Below are 23703 nucleotides of genomic sequence, written 5' to 3' on the forward strand. Positions count from 1 at the left end.
TATTAGTAGATTTGGATAGAAAACACTCTGAAGTTTCTAAAACTGTTTGAATGGTGTCTGTGAGTATAACATAACTCATATGGCAAGCAAAAACCTGAGAGAAATCCTACCAGGAAGTGGAAATCTGGATGCATGGGCTCTCTTCAAGTCGTTTCCTATTGAATACACAGTGACATAGTAATAATTGTGGACTTCCTAAGGCTTCCACTAGATTTCAACAGTCTTTACAAAGTTGTTTGAGGTGTCTACGATCAACAGAAAACGAATGAGAAGGTGGGGAAGTTGGTGAGGCAGGGAATGACATCACTTCATTGGGGCGCGTTCACGAGGGTGGATCCTCCCGTTCCAAAACCTTTTTCAAGACACAGGAACCGTCCGGTTGAAATATTACTGAATCCTCACGTTCTGAAGGCCCTAAAGATTGATGTTTTACAACGTTTGACATGTTTGAACGAACGTAAATACAACTTTTTTTAAACTTTTCGTCGTGACATTGTCCGCGCGCTTCTTACATTTGGAGTAGCTGAACTGAATTCGCGAACAACAAGGAGTTATTTGGACATAAATTATGAACTTTATCGAACAAAACAACATTTGTTGTGGACCTGGGATGCCTGGAAGTGCCTTCTGATGAAGATCATCAAAGGTAAGGGAATATTTCTAATGCAATTTATGATTTTAGATGACTCCAATATGGCGGCTATCTCTATAGCCTAGCCTATTTTTCTGAGCTCAGTACTCAGATTATTGCAGAGTGCTTTCCTCGTGAAGCTTTTTTGAAATCTTTCACAGCGTTAGCATAAAGGAGATGTTCATCTATAATTCTTTGAATGACAGTTTAATATTTTATCAACGTTTATGACAAGTATTTTTGTAAATTGTGGCGCTGATCCACCGGCAGTATTTGAGGGAAAATATTTTCTGAACGTCACGCGCCAATGTAAAAGGCTGTTTTTATATATAAATATGAACTTTATCGAACAAAAAAATGCATGTATTGTGTAACATGATGTCCTAGGAGTGTCATCTGATGAAGATTGTCAAAGGTTAGTGCTGCATTTAGCTGTGTTTTGGGTATTTGTGATGCATGCTAGTTGCTTGGAAAATGGATGGCTGTGTGTTTTTTTGTGTCGATGTACTCTCCTAACATAATCTAATGTTTTGCTCTTGCTGTAAAGCCTTTTTGAAATCGGACAACGTGGTTCGATTCAGGAGAAGTGTATCTATAAAATGGTGTAAAATAGTCCTATGTTTGAGAAATAGAAATGATTAGATTTGTGGTTTTGAATATGGCGCTCTGATTTTTCACTGGCTATTGTCAAACTCAATCCGACTCGTAAGAGTTAATGTCCGTATGGGTGTTTTGAATGAACCATCAACTTAGAATGCACTGTCCATTTTGTTGTGTTAGGCATTTGCATTGATGTCAGAGTGGTTGGAAGGACAATAGAGCACTGAGTACCAGGCCATTAGTGACCTGATGGTCATTAGCGACTAAGGTACTACCAGAATGCATAAAAGGAGATTACCGTGACTCAATGGTCACATGAAATTTTACTCCGGTCTTGACTCATGACTGCTGGTGTGGCGGTAATACAGTCACTGCAACAGCCCTATTTGTGGACAGTAGTTGTGTGGTTGGGGTCAGTAGTTGTGGTCAGGAGTTAAGGTCTGTTGTTGTGTTCAGTAGTTGCGTGGCCAGTAGTTGTGTGGTTGTGGTTAGTAATTGTGGTCAGTACTTGTGTGGTTGTGGTCATTAGTTGGGGTCATTAGTTGTGGTCAGTAGTTGTGCTGAGGAGTTGTGTGGTCAGTAGTTCTGTGGTTGTGGTCAGTAATTGTTGTGATCAGTAGTTGTGTGGTTGTGGTCAGTAGTTCTGTGGTTGTGGTCTGTAATTGTGATCAATAGTTGTGGTCAGGAGTTGTGTTCAGTAGTTGTGGTCAGTAGTTGTGCTGAGGAGTTGTGTGGTCAGTAGTTCTGTTGCTGTGGTCAGTAGTTGTGGTCAGTTGTGTGGCTGTGGTCCGTAGTTGTTATGTGGTTAGTAATTGTGGTCACTAGTTGTGTCTACCGACCATTACTCCTGACCACAACTATTGAACACAACTCTTGATCACAACTACTGAGCACAACCACATAACTGCTGACCATAACTAACTACCACCACTACTGACCACAACCACTGACCACAATTACTGACTACAACCACATAACTACTGACCACAATTACAGACCACAACATCACAACTACAGACCACTCCTGACAAAATGGCAGTTGTTTGGGTAAAAAATGGGGGAAATGTGTTCATTCAGTTACTAAAACAGCTGTATCGTAAGATCTGTAGTAGATAGTTTTGAATAGCAGAAAAGTAGACAAAGATATCGTACCCTCTAACATTTTGTCTAACTTGTTGGGAAAATTGTAAAAATGTCAGTTGTTTATAAATAGTCAGAAAATGTTGTTGATGCGGACACTAAAATAGCTGTAACTTTTTATCAGAATATTTTTGTTTCCGCATTCAGATTTGAAAAGCAGAGAAGTAGAGGAAGATTTCATACGTTCTAACTTTTTGTCTAAGTTGTTTGCAAAGTGATAAAAGTAGCTGATTTGTGTCAAAAGTTGCATTGTTGCATTTACAGTGAATGGAATGGTGGAAGTGATGATGTCACAATGGGGTCTTTTAGAATGTTGAAAAAAGTGCCATGAAAGTGAATGAAGATTGACAAAAAAGGAAAGAAAGCTTAATAGTTTAAAAAGCTCAATCTAGACCAGTCTGCACATTTTAAAGTTTGAACGCCGTTTCTAGCTTAAATGGTTTAAGAGGAGTAGCATTTCAAATAATAATATTCCGAAGATAAATAAGTATGTCCAAGATATAAAGTAGGGACTCTTGCTTCACAAGTCCCATTAATAATAAGAACTATGTCTAAGATTTAAAGTGGAAACTCTTGCTTTGCAAGCCCCATTAATAATAATAAGAAGCATGCCTAAGATTTAAAGTGGGGACTCTTGATTTGCAAGCCCCATTAATAATAATAATAATAACAAGTATGTCTAAGATTTAAAGTGGGGACTCTTGCTTTGCAAGCCACATTAATAATACAAGTCAGAAATAAGTGGTACATTATTTAAAAAGTGTGGCTACTTTCACAAGCCACACTAATAATAAGTATGACAAAGATTTAGAGTGGGACGTTTGTTACTTCAAATCCCACTAATAACAGACTTATTAGATAATTTCCTGTAATCAGCAGTCAAAAGAACATCATATCAAACTGTCATGATCTGTCTCATGTTATCTACTCTTATTGTAAACCATGAAACAACAAACATTCATAAATTCAAATGTTTTAATGGATTGTAAGGACTATATCCTTATAAATGTTCTAAATGAAATGTGTATTTATTCAAGGTTTAGAAATTGTTTGTTAATGCTTAATCATGAAAGTGATTGTAAAGTGTTACCTCCAAATCAATCGTTTTATTTATTTTTTCAGAGGGGCTTTCTCCTATGTGAAACGAGTGACGCAGAAGGTTGGTAAAATGGAGTATGCTTCCAAGTTCATCTCTGCCCGAGCCAAGAGGAAGGCCTCTGCTCTGAGAGAGATGAACCTACTGTCTGGGCTGGACCACGAGAGAGTCCTGTATTTCCATGATGCCTTTGAGAAGAAGAATGCATTCATCATTGTCACAGAGATGTATCCTTTTGGGAGTTCATACTGACTGGTGCCTGTCACATAGATTACGTATACCATTTCACTTGAAAATTGGGGAAATTGGCAGCTATAACGGTCTTTCTTATGGTAGACACACACATACGCTCTTGCATTCACACACAAAGGCGCGCCGGCCACACACACACACACACACACACACACACACACACACACACACACACACACACACACACACACACACACACACACACACACACACACACACAATCACATGGTGACAGTAATAAACATAAAGTTCCTATGTTGGACTATTTTTGTCCCTCATTCATCTCATGCCATAATTATGAAGTATTTTCAGTGTCAGAAATGTATTTCTCCTTGATCAATGCGTCAAGATGCAATGAGGAGTTGCTGGAGAGGTTAACAAAGAAATCTACAGTAATGGAGTCAGATGTGAGTTGGTTACTGTGTGCTTGGAGGACACTCCTTACAAAAAAATAATTTGTTGCGGCACTTCCCGCAAGTTTGTGGCAAATTTGCTGAAAAGTAAATAGTGTGCTACAAAATGTTGCCAGTAGTTTGCAAATGTTTGTCACTAATGGTGAATCTGCGGCAACAATCATATTTATTTCCACTAGTGGCAAAAAGTTTGCCAGAGATGTATTATAGTAAATAATGATCTCATAATTATATTTGAATCTGTGGCAAACCTGTGGCAAACAGTTTACCAGAAGCCTTTTCTGGGTACACGTGAGTTCCAAGACAAGTAACTGTTGACAACCAGTCTTGGGGAGAAGAAAAATCACTTAGAAAATGCAAAACACATTTTCCAGCTAGCTACCTACCAAAGTTGTCTGGTAAGTGTCTAACTTATTAATTAAACTTCCTAGTTAACTTCAAAATGGTGTTAAAAAAATTATGCCTTGTTAGCAATGTCATGTTTTATGGAATAGAGTGAAACACATTTTGTTGCTATATCAGTTTCACTCTGTCAGCTAAGGTTAGCTATCATACTTTTGCACAATTGATGTAATAACTAGCTAGCTAACTAATTATTTGTCCAAACACCATTTTTGGGTGAATACGTTTCTGTCTTTCTTACCTGACACAGCTAGCTAAGGTTGCAACAACATGAGCTGACTTGACATCAAAGCAAAAATTTTGTTTTGCAGATGGATACCCTTCCCTTACCCATGATGTTGAAAGACACGGAATTGGGAAGAGGATGCATCAACACGCTGAAAAGATGTTTGTGGTGTACTCACTCATGACATTTTTTTGAGTGATAAATCACTATTGTGTTCAAGCTTGATAAGGTAAGTAAATCAAATTTATTCATAAAGCCCTTCTTACATCAGCTGATATCTCAAAGTGCTGTACAGAAACCCAGCCCCAAACAGCAAGCAATGAAGGTGTAGAAGCACGGTGACTAGGAAAAAACTCCCTAGAAAGGCCAGAACCTAGGAAGAAACCTAGAGAGGAACCAGGCTATGAGGGGTGGCCAGTCCTCTTCTGACTGTGCTGGGTGGAGATTATAACAGCACTTGGCCAAGATGTTCAAATGTTCATAGATGACCAGCAGGGTCAAATAATAATAATCACAGTGGATGTCGGCGGTGCAACAGGTCAGCACCTCAGGAGTAAATGTCAGTTGGCTTTTCATAACCGATCATTCAGAGTATCTCTATCGCTCCTGCTGTCTCTAGAGAGTTGAAAACAGCAGGTCTGAGACAGGTAGCACGTCCGGTGAACAGGTCAGGGTTCCATAGCCGCAGGCAGAACAGTTGAAACTGGAGCAGCAGCACGGCCACGTGGACTGGGGACAGCAAGCAGTCATCAGGCCAGGTAGTCCTGGCCTGATGGTCCTAGGGCTCAGGTCCTCTGAGAGAGGGCTCAGGTCCTAGGGCTCAGGTCCTCTGAGAGAGTGAGAGAGTGAGAAAGTGAAAGTGAGAGAGTGAGAAAGTGAGAGAGAGAGTAAGAGAGAGAGAGTGAGAGTGTGTGTGAGAGAGAGAGTGTGAGAGAGTGTGAGACAGAGAGAGAGTGTGAGACAGAGAGAGAGAGAGAGAGTGTGAGAGAGTGTGAGACAGAGAGAGAGTGTGAGACAGAGAGAGAGAGAGAGTGTGAGACAGAGAGAGAGAGAGAGTGTGAGAGAGAGAGAGTGTGAGAGAGAGAGAGAGAGTGTGAGAGAGAGAGAGAGAGAGAGAGAGAGGGAGAGAGAGAGAGAGTGTGAGAGTGAGAGTGAGAGAGTGAGAAAAATAAAGAATACTTAAATTCACACAGGACACTGGATAAGACAGGAGAAATACTCCAGATATAGCAGACTGACCCTAGCCCCCCGACACATAAACTACTGCAGCATAAATACTGGAGGCTGAGACAGGAGGGGTGTGGCCCCATCCGACGATACCCCGGACAGGGCCAAACAGGCAGGATATAACCCCACCCACCAGCCCCCACACCACTAGAGGGATATCTTCATCGACCAATTTACCATCCTGAGACAAGTTCGAGTATAGCCCACAAAGATAAATGCATATATTATTCTCATAAATGTAGCCCATACATTCATTCTTTGTAACAATTAGATCTTTCATTTCTTCAAACAAGTAGCTAGCTCATCTTGATCATGTGTTGTCCGTTACCTCTTTCTTTCTAGAAGCAATCAGTTACAAGGCAAAAATACAGATTGAGTCCTTCAATCAAACTGGGGACAGATAAATATATGTGCAGCAGGTCAAGGCTTCTTGCATGCCTGGCTTTGAGATGTAAGTTAACAATACTTCATTTTGGAACAATAATACAAATTGCCATATTAGGCACAACTCAATTTTATGTTGCTTTTCTTCCACCCAATCTTTATACACCTGAGTCAGGAAGAAGAGATAAATAGTAGACAACGGTCTAGATTTAATATCATAATTAGATGATTCGTTTGAATCAATTGTGCCAATATTTTATACTCTGGTAGATTTAAAAGGCCTAAATTCCAGTTTATTCTAGCTAAATTGCTTGTTTATATAGCATTTATACAAGGCAGAAACATTGTTTCCTTGCTGATAAATATAGAGAATGCCAGTTTTAATGAGAAGCATAGCAACATCAAGGCAACTTTGCAACAGCTGACCCCATTTTTCCAAAGCCTACCATTTAAAAACAGAAAATGTTTTCAGTAATTGCTTTCAGTATCCTAATGTTGTTTTTGTTTTGTGTTTTCTGATTGTTTCAGTGCATGCATTCAACAAGCTTTGGACAAAGGACTTCCACAGGGCCGCCAGCTCCAAAGTTCACTCAAAAAGGCAATGGTTCTGAACTGGGTTTGATTTTGGTTTTGTTATTTTAAATTATTTCAATTTTGTTAATTCTCTTTTAAACATCCATTGGTTGAAAGCTCATTGCTCAGTTATCGCTTGGCTCAAGTAAATTCTGTAGTTGCCCTTTTAAACATCCTATGGTCAACATCCCTGTAGTTTCACATTTCTCTCATATAAATGTTGTAGCTACATAAGAAGATTAAAACTATTTGTGAAATATTCAGTCTTTGCTCTTTTTTTCATTAGCATGCTGATATTTTTTCTCTTAAGACATTGAATACATTGAATATTTAATATGTTGAGTTTTCTCTGTGAAAAGTTAGTTTAAAGTTATATTACATTGCATATTCATAATGAGTTTGCAGCAAATATGCAGCAAACAGTAGAACGTTTGCCACACGTTTCCCAGATTTTTTTGCCAGAACTTCACAAGTCGCCACATATTTGCCTCAACAGTTTGCCACAAAATGTATTTGCCTGCGAAAATATGAGCTTGCGACAAATTGCCCAAAGATTTGACACAACTGTTTGACAGAATATTTCTTTTTTTTCGGTAAGGGACTTCATTATGGGGTCATGAGAAACAGTGACCTCTAGTGAAAGATCATTGAACTCTTGCCTGTAGCAACCAACCTGGCCCCTAGAATTATTCTCTAAGCAGACAATGAAAACCAAGTAAATCCACACACTTTTACACGAGTAAATGTGACCTTGGGTAAAACTTGATATGACCAAACCACCCCGTGTCTCTTATTGTATAAGAATTTGTGTCTCCCATAGTATCTTTATAACATGTACCATAGAGTAATGACTAATACAGTCAGGTCCATAAGTGGAATGTGACACAATTTGCATCATCTTGGCTCTGTACGCCACCACAATGGATTTGAAAAGAAACAATCAAGATGTGTTTTAAGTGTGGACATCCATCTTTAATTTAAGGGTTTTCTCAAAATGATTGTATGAACCATGTAGGAATTACAATTTTTATACATAGCCCCCCAATTTTAGGGGCTCTAAAGTAATTGGACAACTAACATAATCATAAATTAAATTGTGTGTTTTAATACTTTTTTGCAAATATTTGCAGTCAATGACTGTCTGAAGTCTGGAACCCATAGACATCACCAGATCCTGGATTTCTTCCCTGGTGATGCTCTGCCAGGACTTTACTGCAGCTGTCTTCAGTTCCTGCTTGTTCTTGGGCCATTCTGCCTTCAACAAGTAAAATACATGCTCAATTGGATTCAGTTCAGGTGACTGACTTGGCCATTGCAGAACATTCCACTTCTTTGCCTTAAAAAAGTATTGGGTTGCTTTCGCAGTATGCTTTGGGTCATTGTACATTTGCACTGTGAAGCACCGTCCAATGAGTTTTGAAGCATTTGGCTGAATCTGAGCAGATAATATAGCCCTTAACACTTCAGAATTAATCCGGATGTTTTTGTCAGCAGTCACATCATCAATAAATATAAGGGAACCAGTTCCATTGGCAGCCATACATGCCCACGCCATAGCAATATATCCAAGTACAAGTTGATCTTTGTCTCATCTGTCCATAGGATGTTGTTCCAGAACTCTACAGGCTTTCTAAGATGTTTTGTGGCTAACTCTAATCTGGTCTTCCTGTTTTTGAGGCTTACCAATGGTTTAAATCTTGTGGTAAACCCTTTATATTTATTCTGGTGAATTATTCTCTTGATTGTTGACTTTGACACAGAGACGCCTATCGCCTGGAGGGTGTTCTTGATCTGGCCAACTGTTGTGGAGGGGTTTTTCTTCACCAGGGAAAGAGTTCTTCTGTCAGTGTGTTCTTTCTTTTTAGGAATGTACCAAATAGTTGATTTGGCCACACCTAATGTTTTTGCTATCTCTCTGATGGGTTTGTTTTGATTTGTCAGCCTAATGATGGCTTGCTTCACTTGCAGTGACAGCTCTTTGGACTTCATATTGAGGGTTAACAGCAACCAAGGGTTAACAGCAACCGATTCCAAATGCAAATGCCACACTTGAAATCAACTCTAGACCTTTAATCTGCTTACTTGTAAATTAACTAATGAGGGAATAACACACACCTGGCCATGGAACAGCTGAGCAGCCAATTGTACAATTACTTTTGGTACTGTAACGCTCGTCGTAAGAAGTGGACCAAGGCACAGCGTGGTAAGTGTTCGTGATTTATTTCACATCACACTCAAACAAAATAACCAACGGTGGGAGAAAAAAGAAAGAAAGAAATAATAATTTTTAAAAAAGCGCACAGTTCTGTCAGGCTCAGGTGCTAAACAGAAAACAACTCCCACAAACACAGGTGGAAAACAGGCTGCCTAAGTATGATTCCCAATCAGAGACAACGATAGACAGCTGCCTCTCATTGGGAACCACACTGGCCCAAAAACAAAGAAACAAAAAACATAGACTTCCCCACCTGAGTCACACCCTGACCTAACCAAACATAGAGAATAATAAGGATCTCTATGGTCAGGGCGTGACAGGTACCTTAAAAAGGGGGGGATCAGTTATAAAAAAAAAGTGTTGTAATTCCTACACTGTTCATCCGATTTGGATGTAAATACCCTAAAACTAAAGCTGAAAGTATGCACTTTTAGCTCATATTCATTATTTAATTTCAACTCCAATATGCTGTGGTAGACAGCTAAAATAATAACTTGGTCAATGTCCAAATATTTATGGACCTGACTGTACCTATGCTTGGTATACCTGCAGATCCGCTCCTGCATGAGACAGTTGCTAGAGGGTGTGGACTACCTTCACCATCAAAATATCATCCATCTGGATATCAAGGTAAACACGTCTTCACTTAAAAGAGAGTTTTAAAGATATCTCACCAGAGGGATTCTGGTTAGTACTGTTTTTTTTCTTCTATTGCAGGTGTGCGTTTAGACAAGGAATATGTACCCCTGAATGCAGTAATTTGTCAATATGATGATCTTTATTCTGGACTCTGACCTCATCTTTGGGTTTCCCCATAGCCTGATAACATCCTCATGGCAGACCACCATGGTGATCAAATCCGCATCTGTGATTTCGGAAACGCCATAGAGCTCACACCCGACGAGGCTCAGTACTGCAAATACGGCACACCAGAATTTGTTGCCCCAGAAATTGTCAACCAAACTCCTGTGTCCAAGGCAACTGACATCTGGTAAAAATGCTGAAGGCCATGAAAGTGTTAAAAACTTGATACATATTACAAATGGATCCTCTCTAATTCTCTGCTTTTTCTTCCAGGCCGATTGGAGTAATTACATATCTGTGGTAGGTACACGTGAAATTTGTCTTAAATTTGGTGTGATCCATAAGATTATTAATTACAATTTAAGCATGGATTTATGCATATGCACACTTTACAAGTCAATGGATAAATTAACACCACATATGTAGCTGTTGATTCCTATTTGTGTTGCTATGAGAGAGACCCTATCAAACATGCCATCGAACTGCAATAATATTGGAACGTGGCTCTAGAAATCAGTGAACAATTAGTGAGAGGAAGAGAAGTTCACAGGTGTCTCTGCATTTCAGCCTGACTGGAGTGTCTCCGTTTGCTGGAGAGAATGACCACAGATCCGTGCTCAACATCAGGAACTACAATGTGGCCTTTGAGGAGAGCATGTTCGCTGACCTGTGCCGAGAAGCCAAGGGATTCATCATCAAACTGCTGGTGACAGACAGACTGTGAGTGGCAACTATAGATTTTAACATGTTCAGGCCAAAACTTGAGATGTCCATGTGCTAGTTCAAATTTCAGGTAAATCATGCGTTTGATTGAATACATGTTCAAGACAATATGAGTTGCAGTTGTCAAGATAGGATGTGTCCCTTCTAGATTCACGTCTCTTTAGTTCTTATACATTTGTGGGCTTCTTCACCCTCACTAGAAATCAAATGTAAAATGGAATCATGCCATCCCTTTAGGAGGCCTGATACAGAAGAGGGTCTCCGTCATCCATGGTTCAAGGTGAGACATGTAAACTTTGACTCATATGTGATGCACAAGACACAATTGCTTCAGGGCCCTGTTCTGACTTGAGATGCATCATCATATACACAATATATACAAAAGTATGTGGACATCCCTTCAAATTAGTGGATTCGACTATTTCAGCCACACCCCTTGCTGACAGGTGTATAAAATTGAGCACACAGCCATGCAATCTCCATAGACAAACATTGGTAGTAGAATGGCCTTACTGAAGAGCTCAGTGGCTTTCAATGTGGCACCGTCATAGGATGCCAACTTTCTAACAAGTCAGATTGTAAAATTCCTGATCTGCTAGAGCTGCCCCGGTCAACTGTAAGTGCTGTTATTGTGAAGTGGAAACGTCTAGGAGCAACAACGGCTCAGCCGCGAAGTGGTAGGCCACACAAGCTCACAGAATGGGGCCGCAGGCTGCTGTCTTTCCTCAGTTTCAACACACACTACCGAGTTCCAAACTGCCTCTGGAAGCAAAGTTAGCACAATAACTGTTTGTCGGGAGCTTCATGAAATGGGTTTCCATGGCAGAGCAGCCTCAGACAAGTCTAAGATTACCATGCGCAACGCCAAGGGTCTGCTGGAGTGGTGTAAAGCTCGCCACCATTGGACTCTGGAGCAGTGGAAACGTTCTCTGCGTTCTCTGGAGTGATGAATCACACTTCACCATCATCCGACGGATGAATCTGGGTTTGGTGGATGCCAGGAGAACGCTACCTGCCCCAATGCATAGTGCCAACTGTAAAGTTTGGCGGAGGAGGAATAATGGTCTGGGGCTGTTTTTCATGTTTCGGACTAGGCCCCTTAGTTCCAGTAAAGGGAAAACTTAATGCTACAGCATATAATAACATTCTAGATGATTCTGTGCTTCCAACTTTGTGGCAACAGTTTGGGTAAGGCCCTTTTTTGTTTCAGCATGACAATGCCCCCCATGCACAAAGCGATGTCCAAGCAGAAATGGTTTTCCGAGATCGGTGTGAAAGAACTTGACTGGCCTGCACAGAGCCCTGACCTTATCCCCATCGAACACCTTTGGGATGAATTGGAACGCCGACTATGAGCCTGGCCTAATCGGCCAATATCAGTGCCAAACCGCACTAATGCTTTTGTGGCCGAATGGAAGCAAGTCCCCACAGCAATGTTCCAACATCTAGTGGACAGCCTTCCTAGAGGAGTGGAGGCTGTTATAGCAGCAAAGGGATGACCAACTTCATATTAATGCCCATGATTTTGGAATGAGTTGTTAGACGAGCAGGTGTCCACATACCTTTGGTCATGTAGTGTAATTTGGTAAGATATTGAGCAATTTCAAAATTACACATGCTAATCAATTTTTTTTCATACAGACCCTTACCAAGGGGAAGGCAATAAGCACAGAGACCCTCAAGAAGTTTGTGGCTCGCCGAAAGTGGCAGGTCTGTCATCAAAGCGTATTTTTTTTAAATTGAATTGTATCTGCTTACATCTTATATTTGGTGATGTCCATCTTTTGCAGCGGTCCCTTATCAGCTACAAATCCAAAATGGTCATGAGGTCCATCACTGAGTTGCTGAATGACTCATCCAGCCACATCTCTATCGCTGTTCCCAGACACCTCAAAGAGGGCTCACCCCCACCGTCATCGTCCTCTGACTCCGACGAAGATATTGACAAGCTGCCCTTCATTCCAATGCCACTCAGTATGGAGTTCTCCGGATCAAGAATGTCTCTAAACGAGATCCAGGAAGGCACAAGCCGGTCAAACGGCACTATTGAAAGTTCAGGGTCAGCAGTCACCCATGGCCAAGAGGCGATGGAGTGTGAATCCATGGGGAAAGAGAAAGAGGCTGGAGATTCCACAGGTAGGGGGCGCGCCAGGAAAAGGTTGACGCAAGAAAATGACAAGGGGTCTTCGGATGAGGAGTTGGCAGAGTTGGCACAAGTATCTGAGAAGGCAAGAAGGCCCTTGTGCAGAGGCTCGAGCTTGGAGTTGGACAAGCCAGAGGGAGGACCCAGAAGGGGGCAGCTGCATAGAGGGGGCTCTGCTGACAGCGCGCTGCTACTCCACATCGTTACAGAAGATACAGCAGACGACGAAATCACTGAGAAAGGCAGACGAGTCCTCAAAAAGTCGGTATCCATGGAGTTGCCTAGGAGGAGCGTGAGTCCAGGTCCTCTGAGTCAAGAGGACTATGCTCACAAACTGGAGCTGATGAGGCAGAGGTTGCTCCGAGGTGGCTCCGTGGACAAGAAGATGAGCGGCCTGCGAGGACCCCTGCTGGAGACACTGGGTATGGATGATGGAAAGCAGCGGTCGTCGTTGCTGGAGCACTACTCGCGCACTATCCGCTTATGGGTTCCTCCGTTAACCAAGGCAGTCTCCAGCGACGACCCCAGAGAGGACGTGCTCAAACCCAAATTCCTTCGCAAGAGTGCCTCCTTCAGTCAAGGAGATGATGAAGAGCCCGTTCCCCTGCACCGACGCACCGGGGCACCACTGGAAATCCCGCTGGCTCAGATAGAGGAGCGAAGGCTCAAGGAGGCCATATCCATGTCTGCTCTCACTGAGCCATTCAAAAATTACTCCTGCCCCGTGACTCCCAGGGAACCTACCCCTAAACTTCCCACACCAAGCCCAGTGCCTAGGGAACAGGAGACAAAAACTAAGATGGAGGAAGAGGACTCATCAATAGACAAGGAGATTAAGACTGAGAAGTCTATTTGTGAAAAAACGATGATGCAACCAGAGTACATGGCTCTGAGGGAGCCTATCCCTCCTTGGAGGGAGTATAGCCCTCCTGTGAGGGTTCTTACATTAGAGGAACAAATGAAGAAAGATAAAGAAGAGATTGAGAAAAATGAGACTGTTCCTGTTGTTGAAGAAAAAGCTAGGGAAGTTGAAGAAGTACACAAAGAAGTACAAAAAGAAGTAAAAAAAGTAGAAAAGGAACTGAAGGCACAAGTGAAGTCTTCTGAGATGGTCATTACTACAAGTTCTAATAGGGTCACGCTAGCACCAGCATCTTCAAGGGCACCAGCAAATGTTGTGACTCCCTCTCCACCTGCCCTAACTGTGCTCCCAGATGGTAGGACCTCTGCCTACGCTAGCATAATGCAGACCATCATGGTCCCCTTGCTTCAGCCCCTAGTTAGCCCCCTGTTAGCAGACTCCAACCCTGTGGTTGTTCCAGTCCCTGTGCAAGCCCCATTTCTAGCACCAACATTTATAAACACACCTACATCTGTCCCTTGCCCAACAAAGCCAGTCACTCTGCTATCCATACCAGTGGAACACTCTGCAGTCTATTCAAGGGTGGCATCCCGCGAGCCCAAGGAACCGAGTCCACCCAAGGTTTCCCCATGCCCTACACCCCAGTGTGATCTCTCGCCAGTGGGACAAAACCTCCACGACATTGCCTCTGAGGAAGTATTTGAGGCCCACTTCAAAAAGCGTGAGTATTCTCTAACGCGAGGCCTGCAGCTTCTCAACTGGTCAAAGACTGAGGATAAACCAGTGGCCTCTTTGGACTCTGCCAAGTCAGGTGAAGATGTATACCGCCCTGGGCCCATTGGAGCGCCGTTGGTGTTTGTCTCCAGGAGACTGGAGGAGAAGTCCAAGTCGGTGCAGGATCTCCGCGAGGCCCAGAAGGACGAAGGCTTTATGAGAAGGCTTTCCATGCATCTCAAGAGGACTCCGTCAACTGAACGCAAGGAAGAAAAGCCCAAGGAGGAAGAACCAGTGACTCCCAGGCACCGGCTCTCCTGGGTTCTCCGCGGCCGAAGAGGATCCCATTCCCAGGAGAGGAAGGAGATGGAGATGATGAGGATGGATGGGGGAATAGAAGCCGAGGCGAAGCAGGAGGACAAGGAGCCGGAAAAGCCCAATGAGTCACCTGTTATGGCCATGCGTAGGAAGATCGAGTCGACGGTGTCCAGGATATCCATGAGGATCCGCAGCGCCTCGGAGGAGAGAAGGATAGCGTCCGAGGAGAGGGAATCCAACAAGCCAGAGAGCAAGAAGACACCCCCGTTCTCCATTCTGCACAGGTCGACTTCTGAGGGACGTAGCCTAAAGAATATGGCTGGATCTGGTATCCCTCAAAACCAGTTGGCTTCTCAGTCAGGCACCGGAGCCTCCTCAGAGTCCATGGAATCTATGTTCAGCATCAAGTCGGAGAGAGCATCCAAGGGTATGAGACTTCTTCTCCTTGAAAATGTTCAATCAAATATAGAAATAACATTTATTTTGAATTAACATGTTCCCCCTGCACCTGAAAAGGTCATATGTGTTCATTTCAAGATGATTACTGAGCAGAATTAGACTAAATGTAACTTTAACAACGAAAAGGTGCATTTTCACTGCACAGACACAATGTCACTATTATGTGGTGCTTGAATCCAATTTTAAGAATGCAGGTTCATTTAAGAACTGGTACATGTAAGAAGAATCAAAACACTTTTTTTTTTTTACATTTATGCAAACCTTCCCACGCCCTTCCTCAAGCAAACCTTTGTTCTTACATACTGAGATGCCATACAAGAAAAAAATAACAATCTTCGAATAGAGGCTTCACTTTGTGTGCTAACCTCACCTTTTTTCTTCGTTACTATTTCTGTTGATTTCAGTTTGAGTTATATTTGTTCCCTCCAGCAGGGGCAGAGGGAGGAAGGAGGTCCCGATGGGATCGTTGGGGCCTAACCAGGGCTAGCAAGAAGGGCAAGATGTTATCGGAGTCTCAGATCCCCACGGCTATTGCCAGAGAGAATGACTCCCTAAGCTCCCGCTTGTACTCCAGACTGGCATCTGGTAATCCTTAAAGCCCTTAATTTCTTACAATTCATCCAAATTACAATATTTAGTATTGGTTTCCTTACCCTGTAAGCAGTCACCAGTCAGTGGACAAGGAGAAACAGCAATCCATGGTGATGATTTACCTGGCTGCTGTCACTAAATGCTAACATTAGCAATTTTGTCCAAAAAAACAATGCCTGTTAATGTCCCCCAAATTAGCATATGTTAAATATCAAGACAAAGTCATCCCTAAGTGTCTGACATTGATTATGTAGTGCAATTTATTTGATTTGAACTTTCCTGATTTCTGCAGTATTGCATTGGCCCAAGCAAGCAGCAACACCACTGAACTTCTCCCCCTGAGTATGGTTAATATAAGCTCATCTGGCTAGTTGTAGCAACATTATCCAGCCATCAAGTCAGCTAATAAGCCATAGTCCTCCCTTCTACAAATTGAATTTGGAGGCGTAGAGAATAACTGCTACAATACCAGATTAGCTAATGTTAAATCAGTCACAGTTAGATAACCAAGCTAGCTGCATTTGTTCAAGACTGTATATACAGTGCCTTCGGAAAGTTTTCAGACCCCTTGACTTTTTTCACATTTTGTTAAATTACAGCCTTATACTAAAATTTATTAAATAAAACAATTTCCTCAACAAAGCGAAAACAGGTTTTTAGAAATGTTTGCAAATGTATAAAAAACAAAAAACAGAAATACCTTAGTTACACAAGTATTCAGACCCTTTGCAATGAGACTCGAAATTGAGCTCGGGTGCATTTTGTTTCCGTTGATCATCCTTGAGATGTTTCTACAACTTGATTGGAGTCCACCTGTGGTAAGTTCAATTGATTGGACATGATTTGGAAAGGCACACACCTGTCTAAGGTCCCACAGTTGACAGTACATGTCAGAGCAAAAACCAAGCCATGAGGTCGAAGGAATTGTCTGTAGAGCTCCAAGACAGGATTGTGTCAAGGCACAGATCTGGGGAAGGGTACCAAAAAATATCTGCAGCATTGAAGGACCCCAAGAAAACAGTGGCCTCCATCATTCTTAAATGGAAGATGTTTGAAACCACAAAGACTCTTCCTAGAGCTAGATGCCAGATGGAAGCCACTCCACAGTGAAAGGCACATGACAGCCCGCTTGGAGATTGCCAAAAGGAACCTAAAGACTTTGATCATGAGAAACAAGATTCTCTGGTCTTATGAAACCAAGATTGAACTCTTTGGCCTGAATGCCAAGCGTCACGTCTGGAGGAAACCTGGCACCATCTCTACGGTGAAGCATGGTGGTGGCAGGATCATGCTGTGGCAATGTTTTTCAATGGCAGGGACTGGGAGACTAGTCAGGATTGAGGCAAAGATGAACGGAGCAAAGTTTATAGAGATTCTTGATGAAAACTTGCTCCAGAGTGCTCAGGACCTCAGACTGGGGGCGAAGGTTCACCTTCCAACAGCTAAGATAATGCAGGAGTGGCTTCGAGACAAGTCTCTGAATGTCTTTGAGTGACCCAGCCAGAGCCCAGGACTTGAACCCGATTGAACATCTCTGGAGAGACCTGAAAATAGCTGTGTAGCGATGCTCCCCATCCAACCAGACAGAGCTTGAGAGGATCTGCAGTGAAGAATCTGAGAAACTCCCCAAATACAGGTGTGCCAAGCTTGTAGCGTCATACCCAAGAAGTCTCAAGGCTGTAATCACTGGCAAACGTGCTTTAAAATTAGGGATAGGCGTCCAGCTAGCGGGACACTAGTCGACAACATCCGGTGAAATGTATTTTCATTTAATTTTAATTTTATATAAATTATAAGAAAAAAATAAAACACAGCTTTAGCTTTGTCATTATGGGGTATTGTGTGTAGATTGATGGGAGGAAAATGATGTGGAAAAAGTCAAGGGGTCTGAATGCTGCACAGTAGCTTGTTAATGTAAATTTGCTTATCAATCTCAACAGCATGTTGATACACACAGCTGTTGAAAGAGACTAGCTAGCAATCTCTGAAATACATATCAAGCAAAATATTTTTTTTGTAGGTCATAGCTAGTTATGGGACTGTTTTTACAAGCCCTGCTTAAAAAAGACTGCTTAAAATGGATTGAAATGATGCCCATTTTTCTTAATTCTTAATCACATTCCCAACTTGTCTCTCCTCCAGACTTCCTTCCCATGTTCCACATCAAGTTGAGGGACTACGCCCTGCTGGAGGGAGATACCATCACCCTTAGCTGCCTCCCAGCTGGCAGCCCCCATCCACACATCTCCTGGATGAAAGGTGAAAGCTTATTATAAGAGCTACATGTAAAATCCATCCCTAGCCTCCACTCTTTGTGTAACACATCTTACAATATATTATAACTGCATCATAATGCATAATACCTGTTGGCCTTAAGTAAAGTGTTCCTTTTTCTTCCTCCTCAGATAAGAAGCCTCTGCAGATTGACGCCAGAATGAACATTATCTCCTGTCCTGATGGCAGACAGCTGCTGATGATCATGACAACCACCAAGAAGGATGCAGGGCTGTATGAGTGTGTGGCCACCAACTCTCTAGCTTCGGTATCCAGCTCCTGTATCCTCTCCCTCGCTCGTGAGTTAGAGTCTCACGCATCAGAGAGGGCAAGACAGAGAGAATCGGGTTTGTGTTTGTGAGAGAGAGAGAGAGAGCGCGAGGGGGATGGAGAAAGACAAAAAGACAGAGAAAAATAATTTCAGGGTTATTTGTTGGTTTTCTATATGACAATGTTTCCCTTTCTATTATTTAGGTGTGGATAGACCCCTTGACCAGCACAGCAACTAACCTACTCTAGATTAGCGAAAATTACTTTTGAATTCTGTTACTTCACAAAATGATACCAAATGAATTACCATCAACTTGATATGAATCTATCTTTACACAAACTCTCTCGCAATTGGAAATCTTCTTTACCTAAGGCAATATATTAGGTATAACGCATTTATTGATTTGGATTGAATAGGAATGAGTTGCAATGATGATAATACCTTTCTGCCCTCATAGGTTTACCCAATCGTCCTGGGACTCCTGAAGTTCCCCAGTGCTATAAGAACACTGCCCTGGTCTGCTGGAAGCCCTCAGATAGTATGGCCCCCTGCACCTACTCTCTGGAGAGAAAAGCAGAGGGTGAGTCATGGTGTCCCAAACCACCCCCTCGCCCCTACCAACTCTCTCAGTGGGCACTCCGTTGTCACGTGTTGCTGAAAAAACTCAGAGGGAGACTTTCAGAGAGTGGCGAGGAGATCAATAAATGACCCATCAACTTCAGGACACACTTGTGATGCAATTTATGTTCCAGATTCAAATAATAAAACAAACATGAAATTTAAATGAACACATTCCAATATACAATATATACATGTACAATATATAAACCTCTGTAACAGTTAAACATTTAATTTGGGAGGTGTTGTGTCAAGCTTTGAAATCCGATAAAAACCAATGCACATGGCATGTAATTAGGCACGCCTCTCGATTCTTTTGTATGAAATTGCGCAAACTCCAAACTCCAACTCCACTCTATTGCGGAGCGTGTTGGGATACCATTTCCCTCTGGAGCCCGCAGCCTTGCTTGCTTGGTTAAAGTAGCTATCGGTCTAATTAGCCCCTACACCCTCAATCATTTTCACTGTCTCAGCTTTGGGACACTTCTTCATATGGCGGAGGTAAGGTAAGCGTGGACTCGCAAATGTAGAGCCGAGGGGTGGGGGAAGGGGGTGATTTGGGAATCAGCCACACACACTACTTTGTTAGTATAATTTCAAAGCCATACTGTCCAAATGCAGTAGAAACATACGCCAAATGTCTGCAGTCCAACACACTACTTCCCTCTTGTGGTCGTAAGCAATATTGCAGTGCTGTTCTGTTCAATCACTGACAGACATCACAGTTGTATTACCCCAATGATTCATTTAACTTCTTTCCATGGCCTTGTTCTCTGACAATGATTGAAATGTGTCTTTCTTAATTATATATTAAGATGAACACATAAAAATATGTCTATGGTCTTTCTCCCCCAGCTGAGAGTAACTGGCTCATCGTGGCCACAGGAGTGGCTGACTGTTACTACAATGTGATTGACTTGCCAGGAGGGGGCGTCTTCAGGTTTAGAGTGGCGTGTGTGAACAAGGCAGGCCAAGGACCCTACAGTAACCTCTCAGAGGTAGAGTGCCTGGACGCTTCAGGTATGTACTACTTTCTAGTATGAATAACTAATAGTAATATGAATAGTAATATATCACTTCAAGTTCATTGAGTGTTTACCGTCATACATTCCCTGTGGTTTAAATGTTTGCACACATGTACACTTTGATGTGCTTGAGAAACCTGGAGATTGACAAACTCCTGTAAACTCTTATTCTCTCCATCAAATATGAAGGTTTAATAGCAAAGTATTTTTTATAGCATTGTACGAGAGGGAAAAAAGTGACACTAAAAACTGTGTTTTTCTGAATCAACAGTGCCAACAAAATGCAGTGGATCAGTCGTTGTGAAGACAGTCCCTGCAGCACCAGTGGTCAAAACGTCAACAATGACGGTCCCCTCCTTGAAGCCTGCGCCTAGTAAAGGGGTGCACCCTGCCCCATCTTCTGCCCCATCCAGACAGACCCCGTCTGCCTCCGCTTCCTCTTCTGCTGTACCACCGGCCAAGCTTATTGCTTCTATCCCGGCCTCTAAACCTTTTGATTCCAAACCCAAAGTCCCTCAGACCCCAACCGGCGCTGCTTCCGCCCCCATGATAATTGGTGAGGTCCCATCCCACCTGGCCATCCCTGAGATCCAAAGCCCGCCTCCGGCTCAGCTCGCCCTAGCCCCGGCTAAAGCCAAGACCCTCAACATCAACATCATGAAACCTACACCATCTCAACCAGCAATCATAACCAAGCTCGCTCCCCCTATCGTTCTCCCCAAACCCCAGAGTCCCGTCAATATCGTCTCACCCATGATTAAGACCCTGCCCCCACTCGTGGCCCCTCCACCCGCCATCTGTAAACCCATTTTGTCTGTGCCCATGTATGCACCAATACCGGCTGCCACACCACGCGTCACCCCACCCTTCCTCTCCATCCCCGCCATCTCATCCCCAGTCATGCTAATTTCCAGCATGAGTCCAGTAGGGGAGGGTGGGGTTACACCCAGACGTATGACGCCGTCAGGATGCAGGACGCCCTTGGGGGGACGACCTGGTGAGAGCACCCTGCGCCAGGGAGTGCCCCAGAAACCATACACCTTCATGGATGAGAAGGCCAGGTAAAGGAAGCATAGAAAATGAAATGTCCACAATGCTCCCACTGTGATGTGCTCAGGGATTAGGCTCCCACAGTGGTTTATTGAACTGTGTAACCTATGCAAGAAAGTAACCCATGCAAACAGCTGCATAGATTTTAGTTTTCTATTCAATATTGTGCAATTTCAGGGTTATAACATTGAATGGGGTTATGACTGTGAAGGAAACAGTGAAGACATCAACTTCTTTCATATTTTAGAGACAGCATTTCCCTCAAGACTGTCTTACCATAATATTATTGTTATTATAATTATTGGATTCTTTTTATGCATCACCCTGAAAATTGACCTTTCTATAATTCAGTTAGAATGACTATTGAGTCAGTTGTAATGTTGATACATTTAGAGAGACATCATATATTATAAGCCTTATTAAAAATACATTTTAAAGGTTTGTACACTCATAACAGCTTATAAAACATAATACCTGAAGGCTTTAATAAAAGTGTCACCTCAAGATTATTTTCTCTTTGTTTGTCTTAAAGGGGCCGCTTCGGCGTGATCCGAGAATGTAGAGAGAACGCCACAGGCAACCTGTTCATGGCTAAGATCGTGCCCTACGAGGCAGGCAACAAACAAACGGTGCTGCAGGAGTACAACATCCTCAAGTCCCTCCACCACGATAAGATCATGGCTCTGCACGAGGCCTACATCACGCCCCGCTATCTGGTGCTCATCTCAGAGTGCTGCAGTGGGAAAGAGCTCATCTACAGCCTTATCGACAGGTCAGACAGCACAAATCCTTAGGTGTACCAACTTATGGAAATAAATGGAATATTTCTGTTATATATTTTTGTACGTGATGATTGCTTTTGCTCTGTATAGTGTTCCTGGGTCAGGGTTGGGGTCAATTCCATCAAATTTTCCAATTGAAAAGCAATTTACCATCGAGGACCACTTTGGAAATTAGTGTTTCAATGAAGTGCTATCCTCTGAGAATGCAATGCACATCTTGTGGAATTATTTTTTTACCAAAATAAATTCAATTCAAATCAAATTACAGGAATTTGGAATTTCAGTTAACTTCCTCAATTGACAAAATTGAAATTAAATTGACCCTTTCATCCTTTGTTGTCCCCCCAGATTCCGCTACTCAGAGGATGACGTGGTGGGCTACATCGTTCAGGTTCTGCAAGGTTTGGACTACCTGCACAACCGCCGCATCCTGCACTTAGACATCAAGCCGGAGAACATCATCATCACATACATGAACATGGTGAAGATCATAGACTTTGGAAGCGCCCAGACCTTTAATCCACTCTTCCTCAAGCAGTTCAGCCCTCCTGTTGGAACTCTGGAGTATATGTGTAAGTCATGAGGATTATCTAAACCCATTCCTGAGGGTTGAAACACAAGGGCTGAACATTTTTATTTTAGCATATAACTAACATACTCTACCTGATTCAACTTATCAATAAAACATTTATAATAGGGAATCCTTATGTATAAGAATATTTATTGAAGGTGAACACTTGTAAACTTGGGAAATATGAACATTTTCAAACATATCAAAATGTGTTCTGTGCAGCAAATGTTCTGTAGTCAACCGCTCTGTCTCTGTGGCACAATGCCGACACAGACAGTAAGAGACAGCTTATAATACCATGTATAGATGCACAGAGCGATAAATAGATAATGATCTAATCATACTTGATCAATTAATCATATGTTAATACCAGGTATGTAAACACACCTTAATTGTGTCCCTTTATGTGTCCTCCTATAGCTGAATTCCCAGATGTTATCTCCCTAACCTTTCCCTAACCTTTTTCTTTTTCCTAACCTTTCCCTAAAGCTCCCGAGATGTTGAAGGGGGATGTGGTGGGCCCTCCGGCTGACATTTGGAGTGTGGGCGTGTTGACCTTCATCATGTGAGTATGAGCAAGGCTTTGGGCCAATGCAATTTGAACCCATTTGAACTCAAGCCAATTCCCAGTTCATTGAAATACCGTTCATGACTGTCAATTGTCTTTTTACAGTTCTGTAAGGGTGTTATTTAATTAATTAATAAATTTTCACTTAATTTCCTGAGTTGACTGAGCTGAAACGGAATTGACAATAAAGTGCGGCCATCTACACAGTGTTACAGCTGGACATCTGCTTTACATTAATAAAATCAAACTTTATTTAAAGTGCATTTAAATGTCTAAAAACACAAATTGTTACACATTAATCTTTGACTGTGTTAATTTGTGTATTGCAAGTGCTCTGTCAAACCAATTTAAACCCATTTCAATCGTTTTCAAGTTGCACAATCATTGACTGTGTTAATTTGTTTATTTTAAGTGCTCTGTCAAACCAATTTCAAACCCATTTCAAATGTTTTCAGGCTGAGCGGCAGGTTGCCTTTCATGGAAAATGATCCACAGGAGACTGAAGCCAGAATCTTGGCAGCCAAGTTTGATGTGGGAAAACTCTACCAGAACGTGTCTCAAAGTGCCTCTCTATTTTTTAAAAAGGTCTTCTGTAGTTACCCTTGGTAAGCGATAATTGATACCAATTAAGTGCCGTTTTCTTTTGATGAATTGGTCAGTTAATTATATTATGTACTGTCCACATTGACAAGTTCTTATTTTTCTTTGACATATCAATAAAGTAGGGGGACAACTACATTCTCAACACAATGGCATGTTACTCACTCCAAA

The 23703-nt window shown here is 42.3% G+C and overlaps 1 protein-coding gene and 1 long non-coding RNA gene across 2 annotated transcripts in view; both read left to right on the plus strand.

The window, feature by feature from the left end:
- Positions 1-23703, plus strand: part of LOC115156197 (striated muscle preferentially expressed protein kinase) — a 125116-nt gene that overhangs the window by 98420 nt on the left and 2993 nt on the right. The window contains exons 19-37 of the mRNA XM_029703567.1: positions 3494-3694; positions 4069-4126; positions 9712-9789; positions 9978-10150; positions 10237-10263; positions 10531-10683; positions 10924-10966; positions 12328-12396; positions 12477-15150; positions 15612-15767; positions 17916-18032; positions 18179-18346; positions 18776-18898; positions 19792-19956; positions 20233-21022; positions 21544-21783; positions 22142-22365; positions 22854-22929; positions 23388-23537. Coding sequence (XP_029559427.1) covers positions 3494-3694; positions 4069-4126; positions 9712-9789; positions 9978-10150; positions 10237-10263; positions 10531-10683; positions 10924-10966; positions 12328-12396; positions 12477-15150; positions 15612-15767; positions 17916-18032; positions 18179-18346; positions 18776-18898; positions 19792-19956; positions 20233-21022; positions 21544-21783; positions 22142-22365; positions 22854-22929; positions 23388-23537 — 5685 coding nt within the window. The remainder of the gene's footprint in view (positions 1-3493; positions 3695-4068; positions 4127-9711; positions 9790-9977; positions 10151-10236; positions 10264-10530; positions 10684-10923; positions 10967-12327; positions 12397-12476; positions 15151-15611; positions 15768-17915; positions 18033-18178; positions 18347-18775; positions 18899-19791; positions 19957-20232; positions 21023-21543; positions 21784-22141; positions 22366-22853; positions 22930-23387; positions 23538-23703) is intronic.
- LOC115156198 (uncharacterized) lies at positions 6147-7203 on the plus strand. The gene is made up of 2 exons (XR_003868199.1): positions 6147-6438; positions 6900-7203. It is a non-coding gene; the product is annotated as an uncharacterized LOC115156198 (long non-coding RNA).

The sequence above is a fragment of the Salmo trutta genome, chromosome 20 (assembly GCF_901001165.1).
Source record: "Salmo trutta chromosome 20, fSalTru1.1, whole genome shotgun sequence".
Classification (NCBI taxonomy): Eukaryota; Metazoa; Chordata; class Actinopteri; order Salmoniformes; family Salmonidae; genus Salmo; species Salmo trutta.